The sequence below is a fragment of the Oncorhynchus kisutch genome, unplaced genomic scaffold (genome assembly GCF_002021735.2).
Source record: "Oncorhynchus kisutch isolate 150728-3 unplaced genomic scaffold, Okis_V2 scaffold647, whole genome shotgun sequence".
In the NCBI taxonomy this organism is placed as follows: domain Eukaryota; kingdom Metazoa; phylum Chordata; class Actinopteri; order Salmoniformes; family Salmonidae; genus Oncorhynchus; species Oncorhynchus kisutch.
In genome coordinates, this window is record NW_022262592.1 from 122,163 (window position 1) to 132,867 (window position 10,705).

The 10,705-nt window shown below is 46.8% G+C and overlaps 1 protein-coding gene across 4 annotated transcripts; it reads right to left on the reverse strand.

The window, feature by feature from the left end:
- Positions 1–204: 204 nt before the first annotated feature.
- Positions 205–10,421, reverse strand: LOC116360859 (NXPE family member 3). Of its 4 annotated transcripts, XM_031815833.1 has the most exons (7): positions 10,278–10,401; positions 2,687–2,788; positions 1,844–2,604; positions 1,418–1,488; positions 1,103–1,345; positions 881–929; positions 518–696 (listed from the first exon to the last, which is right to left on the reverse strand). In XM_031815833.1, exons 1-7 carry the CDS (start codon positions 10,344–10,346, stop codon positions 645–647), a joined length of 1,347 nt encoding a protein of 448 aa, XP_031671693.1. In that variant the 5' UTR covers positions 10,347–10,401; the 3' UTR covers positions 518–644. The 4 variants fall into 4 exon arrangements, with proteins under 4 accessions (XP_031671691.1, XP_031671690.1, XP_031671692.1 ...); XM_031815831.1 differs by having other exon boundaries at positions 205–929; positions 10,313–10,421; XM_031815830.1 differs by having other exon boundaries at positions 205–929; positions 10,278–10,399.
- Between the last annotated feature and the right edge of the window lie 284 nt (positions 10,422–10,705).

Here is a 10,705-nt window from a genome sequence, read left to right on the forward strand (position 1 = left end):
TTTGTCCCCCAAAAACTCAAACGTCCAAAAAAGTGGATAATGGAACAACAATTCTAACATAAAGAACGTGAATGGTCAGTGGGGAGATATGGAAAACTAATGTCATATGGTTGATTGTTTTGTGATGCCATTAACCCTTGTGGTCAGACCCGCACAGTTTAAAAACACTCAAGACATTCAAAGAATCAAGTAAAAAAGCCCAAACTTTATTTGGTCTCGTCAGACTTTTCAGGAAGAAGAAATACAAAAACGTTTAAGGACCAGAACCTTCCAGAACGAAGGGAACCTTCTGCTCCAGACTACATGACAAGCCATCGAAGAGACACGGACAACTAAGAAGAAGGACACTTTGTTGGTTACTACATTATTCAATATTTATCATGTTCTTGATGATAGGGGGCAGACACCAGAGAGGATTGTGTTTATCATGTTCTTGATGATGGGGGGGGCTGGGTGAAGATCATGGGGGAGGTGGTGGGCAAGGGTCATCTCCCAGGCATCCAGCAGCATCACATCCAGACCCCTGAACATGGCCTTGAGCACCCTGTCCAGCTGGGTCAAGATCCAGTCACTGTTGATGAAGTTGTCCTTCCTTTGGTCCAGGTTGGCAGAGCGCACAACTACTACGGTCCCCGGAGCTCGGTTCAGAAGGCGAACCACCGCCCTTCGAATACGTCGTAGTCGGCGAATGTAGGCCTGCAGAGGGAAAAAGCTGAAATGGGTCGAAACGCTGATGACGACAACAGTGTCTGAACCACCGGCCAGGCCATCCAGCTCATTAGCTACATAGTGCAGCTGACTGACACTGAGAGGGGGCCAGAATATGGGGGGGCCGTGGCAGCGGTACTTCAACAGGATGTTGTTGGGTATGTTCACTGACATGAATGGCCCCGCTCTCACATGACTTCTAATGTTGAACTTCTTCAGCTCTGTGTGTGTGTGAGAGAGAGAGAGAGAGAGAGAGAGAGAGAGAGAGAGAGAGAGAGAGAGAGAGAGAGAGAGAGAGAGAGAGAGAGATGAATGTTGAGAGAAAGAGATCATTTTTACACACCTGAGACACAGTCGAGTGTAAGATGTAATAGGTTTGGCAAACAACACTCACCTGGCACAAAGCTGGTGAGGTAGTCATAGTACTGTCTAACGGTGGAGTCTCCGTACATGTACACCTGCTTGCCCTTCAGACACTGAATAATGGCAGCGGGGTCGTCCAACTGGCGTATTACGACACCATCCAGCGCCCGCCATGACCCTTGGTAGTAATACCCAGAAGGAGGGGTCCTGGAGGGGAGGGGAGGGGTCCTGATAGGTGCTGCCGCTACACTGCTGCTTTCCTCATCTGGTTTGTCTGAAATGCGGAAGTTGCCGTGATGCACAAAGCACTTTACAGATACAATCAAAAATGTTCTTCACTTCCCACCTTTCTCCTTTGGCAGCACAGTGACGCTGTCAGACCCTGTTGCATGAATATGCACGTTGATGTTGATGCCACAAAAAAAAATGAAAAAAAGAAAGAAAAGAAGAAGAAGAAAAAGAAGAAAAAAGACTGTAGCAAGCAATACCATTCACCTGAACCACTGTATAATCTGGGGTATAAATACTGCATAGCAGCAAGATGAAACAGACAGTGCACTTTGGACTCGATTCAATCACCCAAGTTCATCACTATAGCTGTGAAATTAAAAGGTAATTTCCCATTGAGCCGACATATGGCCGTGAATGCAGTCTTCGCTACCGCGGTAACATTGCCTTTCAATGTCAAATCGTGCTACAACGCTGAACTTCAGCCTTACGGATTGAATCGAGTCCTCATTCACACACATATTATGTTTTACCTCCTACTAACCTCTGGAAGAGCAGCGCTTCTTTGCTGGTCAGATGTTGTAGATATGTCTGGGAGCCTGCCTTGAAGTGGTTGATCCGTGTGTCACAAGCCAGCTGCTTGGGCTTGTAGCAGAACCAAGGTTCCCCCGTACGGGGGTCTGTGTAATCGCACAGTGGCTGCTGGTTGTTCGGCAGACACAGGTTACACTCGGTGGTCTCAGACAATAATCCAGAACGGAACAGGCTCTTGGAAGGCACCCAGTTTAGCCGTTCCTCTTGTAAGCGTCGTAGAAGAGAAACTGCCTCGCTAGGATGGACCAGTGTCACCTCCACCCATACAGACCCTTCCCAGAGTAACGGAAAAATAGCAGAGTAGGTCCCATTCAAGTAGTCTAGTACCTGTCCTGCAACACCCGCACCCAACTCTGGGGAGTGCAGCCGGGCAAGCAGGAAGTCCCCGCCACGGCTCTTGGGACGCCCCTGGAAATCGTTCATAAGGACCAGAGCCTCTAGCTGGTCCCCGACGTGCCTCTCTCTCCCTCCCCCTGCTGGAAGGATTGCAAACAGACTGTGTGCAGGGTCACTGGTCTGGTCCAGGGGTGTCGTCACGGGCAGAGGCTCTGGCCCGGCGATGGACTCCAGGAGGGAACAATCTTCCAGAGCCTCCTCGGTAGAGGGCTCCTGGACCAGGTGGCTACAGAAGAAGCTCAGCTTGCGATCGAGGCAAGGAGGAGAGCCCTCTGAGTGGATGTGGCTTAAGTCCAATGTACTGTTGAGCTTCCACTATGGAGGAGATTAGAGGTCACTAAAGGGAAGAGGTGTGTAGGCTGATGCAGGTAGATAGTGATAGAAGCAAGGTCCTCACCTCCAGAATGTTGATGTTACGGAACAGGAAGAAGAGGCCTGACAGAGCCAGCAGGAGGAAGATGCAGACATATTTCGACTGACAATCCCACATGGCGCCTGTCTAGGGTTCCAAAGTGAGGGTATTTTAATGGAATCTTTATTAATTCGGAAGGTATTCAGACCACTTCCCTTTCTCCACATTTTCTTATTGTTACAGCCTTATTCTAAAATGCATGAAATATAATGTTTTCCTCATCAATCTACACACAATGCCCCATAATGACATCACAATACCCCATAATGACAAAACGAAAACAGGTTTTTAGAAAAAACAGAAATAACTTATTTACATAAGTATTCAGACCCTTTTGCTATAAGACTCAACATTTTTGCTCAGGTGCGTCCTGTTTCCATTGATCATCCTTGAGATGTTTCGACAACTTGATTGGAGTCCACCTGCGGTAAATTCAGTTGATTGGACATGATTTGGAAAGGCACACACCTGTCTATATAAGGTCACACAGTTGACAGTGCATGTCAGAGCAAAAACCAAGCCATGAGGTCTAAGGAATTGTCTGTAGAGCTCCAAGACAGGATTGTGCCAAGGCACAGATCTGGGGAAGGGTACCAAAACAATTCTGCAGCATTGAAGGTCCCCAAGAACACAGTGGCCTCCATCATTCTTAAATGGAAGATGTTTGGAACCACCAAGACTCTTCCTAGAGCTGGCCACCCGGCAAAACTTAGCAATCGGGGGAGAAGGGCTTTGGTCAGGGAGGTGACCAAGAGCCCCATGGTTACTCTGACAGAGCTCCAGAGTTCCTCTGTGGAGATGGGAGAACATTCCAGAAGGACAACCATCTCTGCAGCACTCCACCAATCAGGCCAATATGGTAGAGTGGTAGAGACAAAACAACGCAGGAGTGGTATCAGAACAAGTCTCTGAATGTCCTTGAGTGGCCCATCCAGAGCCTGGACTTGAACCTGATCGAACATCTCTGGAGAGACCTGAAAATAGCTGTGCAGCAACGCTCCCCATCCAACCTGATAGAGCTGGAGAGGATCTGCAGAGAAGAATGGGAGAAACTCCCCAAATACAGGTGTGCCAAGCTTATAGTGTCATACCAAAGAAGACTCAAGGCTGTAATCGCTGCCAAAGGTGCTTAAAAAAATACTGAGTAAAGAGTCTGATGTAAATGTGATATTTCAGTTTTTTATTTTTACATTTGCAAAAACATCTAAACCTGTAACATAACAAAATGTGGAAAATGTGAAGAATGAATGCTTGATCTGAATGGATCCGAAATACTTAAATGGCTGTCTTACAATGATCAACATGTATGGCACTTACACAAATGACTGATGATCAGCTGAGAGAAATTGATTATAAAAAGATTATGTTTTGTCATACTTCAGTGCGGCTTTTGACATTATCGACCATAGTCTGTTGACTATGAAAAACACATGTTTAATGGCTTTACATAAATAATATGGTAATATATAAATAATATTTAATGTGGATAAAGAGTTACCTGTCTAACAACAGAGGGTGTTCTTTAATGGAAGCCTCTCACACAAAATCCAGGTAGAATCAGGAATTCCCCAGGGCAGCTGTTTAGTTCCCTTACTTTTTAAATTTTTTACTAACGACATGCCACTGGCATTGAGTAAAGCCAGTGTGTCTATGTATGCGGATGACTCAACACTATACATTTCAGCTACTACAGCGACTGAAATGACTGCAAAACCTAACAAAGAGCTGCAGTTAGTGTCAGAATGGGTGGCAAGGATTAAGTTAGCCCTAAATATTTTCTAAAACTAAAAGCATTGTATTTGGGACAAAACATTCACTAAACCATAAACCTCAACTAAATCTTGGAATAAATCATGTGAAAATGTAACAAGTTTAGGTGACTAAACTGCTTGGAGTAACCCTGTAAACTGTCATGGTCAAAACATGTTGATACAACAGCAGAAGTCTATACATTAAAAAAGTGTTGCTCTGCAGTCTTAACAGCACTATCAACAAGGCAGGTCCTACAGGCTCTAGTTTTGTCGCACCTGGACTACTGTTCAGTAGTGTGGTCAGGTGCCACAAAGAGAGACCTCGGAAAATGTAATAAATACAACATACAAATGCAACATTGTATAAAATATTCAGGGCCCTCAGTTTCCCCTCTCAGTGAGCTCAGGGATAGACAGCTGCTATTTGTGATTAGAAGTAATCAGATAGGCCTGTTTTATGACGTTTATGGCGTTTCCACTGGATCAGACCAGTTTCCCTTTCACACTGAGTGGTTGTGGAAAGATCTGGAACGATGATCAGGGTGTAATCGCTGCCTAAAGTGCTTCAACAAATACTGAGTAAAGGGTCTGAATACTGATGTAAATGTCATATTTCAGTCTTACATTTTTATACATTTGCTAAAATGTCTATAAAAAAAACAGTTTTTGCTTTGTCATTATGGGGTATTGTGATGTTATTATGGGGTATTGTGTGCAGATTTGGTAACAGTTTACCACTTAATTTGTGACAAACGCTCCTAACCTTGAAGAGGTTTGCCACACGTGGTGGAGAATGCAGGCATGGACTAACCATACCTCTGGTTAGGTAGAAGAAAAAGACAAATGTTCAGTTAGCACTCCAAAGGGGAGTAAGGTTTTTTTTGTGGCTTTGTTTGGTTAGGACAGTTTCTCAGGAAAATGAGTGGAGCCATACAGGCCCTGTTACAAGCGGCGGCCGCCCAACAAGAGGCAACTAGAGCTCAACAAATAGCTCATCAGGATGCAATGCGAATGTATCAGGACACGTTACAGGTCCAGCACCGCACCAACCAGCTGCTCAGAGAAGAGCAAGAGAGAAACACCCGGGAGTTAAGAGAAGGCCTAAAGGGGCTAGCGGACCAAATTGGGGCTCAATTAACAGCTGTAAATACCCAGAGGCGGGCCAATAATTTCCTTCAAAAAATGACAGCACAGGATGATGTGGAAGCATATCTTACCACCTTCGAAAGGACGGCAGAGAGAGAGAAGTGGCCGAAAGAAGAATGGGCAGGGCTTCTGGCACCATACCTGGCAGGGGACGCTCAAAAAGCGTATTTCGACCTGGAGTTGAAAGATGCACAGGATACGATAAACTAAAGGGAGAGGTCCTGACTAGACTGGGAGTGACCGATACCGTGAGGGCACACCGCTTCCACCAGTGGTCCTACCGACCGGGACAACCCCCACGAACGCAGATGTTCGACTTGATTCACCAGAGACCCGGTCATCCGCCGAGATCGTCGAGACCATCGTACTCAACCAGTTTCAGCGAGGTCTACCCCAAGAAGTGAGACGATGGGTTGGCCAGAACGAGGTACTTTCCGCTGACCATCTCATGGGCCTGGTTGAACGGTATTGTACGGCAGGAACAGCTGAGCAGGCACAGGAGGAAAGATTCCCGTTCCCCAGGCCTGGGCGAACCAGCGGACAGGGTAAGGCTGTCCCAACATATGGAGGGGGAAGAGAGCAGCGTGGGGCCATGAGGAAATAATCAGAATCAGGCCGAGACACTAAGGGGAAAAACGGAAACCGGGACTGGGTGTCGAGGGGGTCTCCCCCTAAACCCCTATTATCTGTTACAATTGTAATCAACCGGGACATATTGCAGCCTACTGCCCTATTAAAGAAGAGCCAATGCAATGTAACCTTGGTGAAAATGAAGATGATATACGGTATGCATGTCCTGTTGTAAACACTGTACTTGAAAGATCAAGAAACAAACATATGTGCAGAGTGAAGGTTCAAGGGAAAGAGGTTGAAGCACTGCTGGATTCCGGCAGTATGCCAACCCTGGTCCTTGCAAGCCTAGTGCCGAATCATAAACTGGATACAAGACAGGATATCAGTGTTACATGCATTCATGGGGATACCCGTCTGTACCCCACGGCCTTAGTGAGCATACAAACAGAGGACGGTCTGCTGGATTATGAGGTCGGCGTGGTCCCAAAGATGCCATATGATGTAATATTGGGTAGAGACTTTCCTAACTTTGCAAAGTTAGGCCACAAGAATGGCATATTTGAGAAGCCAACAACCCTGACCAAGCAGGAAGAAGCATGGGACCTTCAACCAAAGCCAAGAAAAGAGGTCTCCCAGGGGACAACATCACAGGTGCTAGTAGGGGAGGAGGAGGATGAAGTGGCAAACCTCGCTGATAACGAACAGCCCAGTACTAGTGGGGCTGGGGTCGATCTGAATTCAGAGGACGACGATCTAGAACCAGCAGACCTGGCAGGGTCCTTGACTAATTTCGGGACGGCCCGAAACCAGGATCCAACCCTGCAGCAAGCCAGAGCAGATGTGCAGGTCGTAGATGGTACTCCCATAAAGGTTGGGATGATGCCTAATAGTTTTCCCCACTTCATCATGAAAAAGGGTTTGGTGTACAGAGTCTCAAAAATAGGGGTTGATGTGGTGGAACAGTTGTTGGTTCCCACCCGGTACCGGAGGACAGTACTGGATCTAGCTCATGGGCACATTCTGGGTGGACACCTTGGTATCGATAAAACCCGAGACCGGATTGTAAGGAGGTTTTACTGGCCAGGAATTCAAGCTGAAGTGGCTCGGCATTGTGGAGAGTGCCCGGAGTGCCAGTTAACAGCTCCCCGACCAGCTGTTAGAAGCCCGTTAGTGCCACTCCCCATAATCAAAACGCCATTTGAGAGGATAGCGATGGATTAAGTGGGCCCACTACCCAAATTCGCCAGAGGGCACCAATACATTCTGGTCATTCTAGATTATGCCACTCGCTACCCAGAAGCCATTCCCCTTCGAACGATGGCTTCCAAAAATATCGCAAAGGAAGTAGTGCTCTTGTTCACCAGGGTAGGGGTTCCAAAGGAGATCCTTACTGACCAGGGGACCCCCTTTATGTCCCGCCTTATGGCAGACCTTTGTAAACTGTGGCAGGTGAAACAGTTGAGGACATCGGTTTACCATCCTCAGACGGACGGGCTGGTTGAAAGATTCAACCGGACCCTGAAGTCAATGCTCAGGAAGGTAATCGATAAGGATGGGAAAAACTGGGATTGCATGTTGCCGTATCTGATGTTTGCCATTAGAGAGGTTCCTCAAGCCTCACCTGGGTTTTCTCCCTTTGAGCTGATATATGGGAGGTATCCCCGGGGAATCTTAGACATTGCCCGGGAAACCTGGGAGCACCAATCCACCCCGTATAATAGTGTCATAGAGCACGTCACGGCAATGCAAGACAGGATAGCCACAGTCATGCCCATCGTCAGAGAGCACATGAGACAAGCACAGGAGCACCAGCGGCACACTTATAACCGGCAGGCTACCCTGAGGGAATTTCAACCGGGAGATAAGGTGTTAGTGCTGATCCCCACGGTAGAGTGTAAACTACTAGCCACATGGAAAGGACCATATGAAGTACTGGAGAGAATAGGAGAAGTCAATTATTGGATCCGACAGCCAGGTCGACGGCCCCAGGAACAGATTTATCACATATACCTGTTAAAAGCATGGAGAGAGAGAGAGAGAAACACTAATGGTCACATACCCCACACACACTCAGGAGACAGCCGAAGTAAATATTTCACCCACTCTGTCCCCAGCACAAGTACAGGAAGTAAAGACCCTGATCCAGAAAAACAGAGATGTGTTTTCAGAGGTACCTGGCCGAACTGAGGTTACGGCTCATGATATCGTTTCCCTACCAGGGAGAAAAGTGAGCATGAGGCCATATCGGGTACCCGAGACTCGACAGGCCGCGATTAGAGCAGAGACGGAGAAAATGTTGACAGCTGGAGTGATCGAAGAGTCAATTGGGCTAGAGTGGTCTAGCCCAATTGTGATGGTCTCCAAGCCCGATGGGTCTTTGCGGTTCTGTAATGACTTTCGGAAGGTAAATTAAATCTCCAAGTTTGATGCCTACCCCATGCCCCGAGTAGATGAACTACTGGAGAAAATTGGTAATGCTCGGTACATTACGACCCTTGATCTGACAAAAGGGTACTGGCAAATTCCTCTGACCCCCAGGGCCAAAGAAAACAAAGCCTTTGCAACACCTGACAGTTTGTTTCAATACACCGTCATGCCATTCGGCTTACACGGGGCCCCAGCCACCTTTCAACGGCTCATGGACAAAGTCCTAAAACCGCACAAAGCATACGCCGCAGCTTATTTAGATGAGGTGGGGGGGGATCTACAGCCCAGATTGGGAATCCCACTTACCCCGGGTACAGGCAGTTTTAGACGCCCTTAGAAAGGCAGGGCTCATGGCAAACCCTGCCAAGTGTTATGTGGGGTTAGAGGGAACAGAGTATCTGGGATACACTGTGGGAAGAGGGTTAATCAAACCCCAAAGTAAGAAGGTGAAGGCAATTAGAGAATGGCCCAAACCAGTAAATAAGAAGCAGGTTCGAGCCTTGCTAGGGCTGACCGGTTACTACCGGAAGTTCATCCCAAGTTATGCCACAGTGACCGCCCCACTTACCGACATGACTAGAGCCAGAGGGCCAAACATGGTGAAATGGGATGAAATGGCCACCAAAGCATTTAGGACATTACAGGAGGCTCTCTGCTGTAATCCAGTGCTGGTGGTACTAGACTTTGAGAGAGAGTTTGTGGTTCAGACGGATGCCTCAGAGGTCGGCTTGGGAGCAGTGCTATCCCAAGAGGTAGAAGGGGTGGAACACCCCATCCTGTTTTTAAGCAGGAAGCTGGAACCACGGGAAACCAACTACTCAGTCGTTGAGAAAGAGGCGCTGGCAGTAAAGTGGGCTCTAGACAGCCTGAAATACTACCTGCTGGGGCACCACTTCACCCTCATCAGTGACCATGCCCCACTCACCTGGATGCATAGGGCTAAAGAGAAGAACGCTCGGGTGATGCGGTAGTTTTTGTGTCTCCAACCGTTTCATTTTGACTTGAAACACAGAGCAGGGAAGGAAATGGGAAACGTGGATGGGTTATCCCGCATGCACGCATAGGGGGAGAGATGTGTGGCAAAGAAGGGGGTCGAGTGATAAATGGCAGATATGTGAGAGCAGAACTAATAAACGGGCTCTGCCCAATCACTAAAATGGCCACCCCTGTCAGAACTACAGATCACAAAATGGCCGACCGCCAAAACTACATGTCCCAGAAGCAAGGGGAACCCTCAGAAGGTGGAGCCGACCCACAGATAAAGGGTCAAGAAAAACCAGGAAGAGAGATAGAGAGTGCTGGAAGGATCTATGAACAATAGAGAAAGAGACAATAGAGATTGGCTGGATTTACCGTGTATGAGCTGGATTGTTTTGGACTTACCTGTTGGCGTTTGGACCTGGACCTACCGAGAACCCGATTCGTGTACCGAACCCTGCTATCCTTGACCTCAACAAACACACAGGTACTCATTCTTGGGTGATTTGGTGACAGTTTACCACTTAATTTGTGACAAACACTCCTAACCTTGAAGAGGTTTGCCACAGTACATTCAGCCTAAAAGTAACAGTTTGCAGTCGATCATCATTACGTAGCATTTACCCACCCGATAATAAACCCCACAACACATAATCTTCCTAAAATAAACACACTCAACTTGCCAAAAAGCCAGAACTTACATCTTCTTCTTCCGTGCAACTAAAAAAACACTGACCTGGATTGGGAAGGGTCCGAGTCAAAATGTGCATTCAGGCACACTGGTTGAAACCAGAAGGCTGTGATAGACAGCTGAGAAATCACCCAAACAGAATTGTTGGTTAAAGTCACATGGTCTTCTTCTTCTTCTTCTGTGGGTTTTATGGCGGACAACGCCCCAAAAGGTTTATTGCCGCCACCAACTGGACGGTTTAAAAAATAAGAACCCATTAAAATAAATAAGTAATAAAATAAAATAATAAATAAGTAATAAAATAAAATAATAAATAAGTAATAAAATAATATAATAAATAATAATAAAATAAATAAATCTACGTAATAGTGAAACTAACTTAATCCGCCCTAATTAAAATAGTACACCCACTTCTTCCTTCTTGTAGTTCTCCATATC

Coding starts and splice junctions, on each gene's coding strand:
- LOC116360859 (XM_031815830.1), bottom strand. CDS start 10,346: ATGCACATTTTGACTCGGACCCTTCCCAATCCAGGTCAGTGTTTTTTT. Junction 2,789..10,277: donor GTTGCACGGAAGAAGAAGAT/GTAAGTTCTGGC, acceptor TTGGAACCCTAG/ACAGGCGCCATGTGGGATTG. Junction 930..1,102: donor CCTCACCAGCTTTGTGCCAG/GTGAGTGTTGTT, acceptor ACACACACACAG/AGCTGAAGAAGTTCAACATT.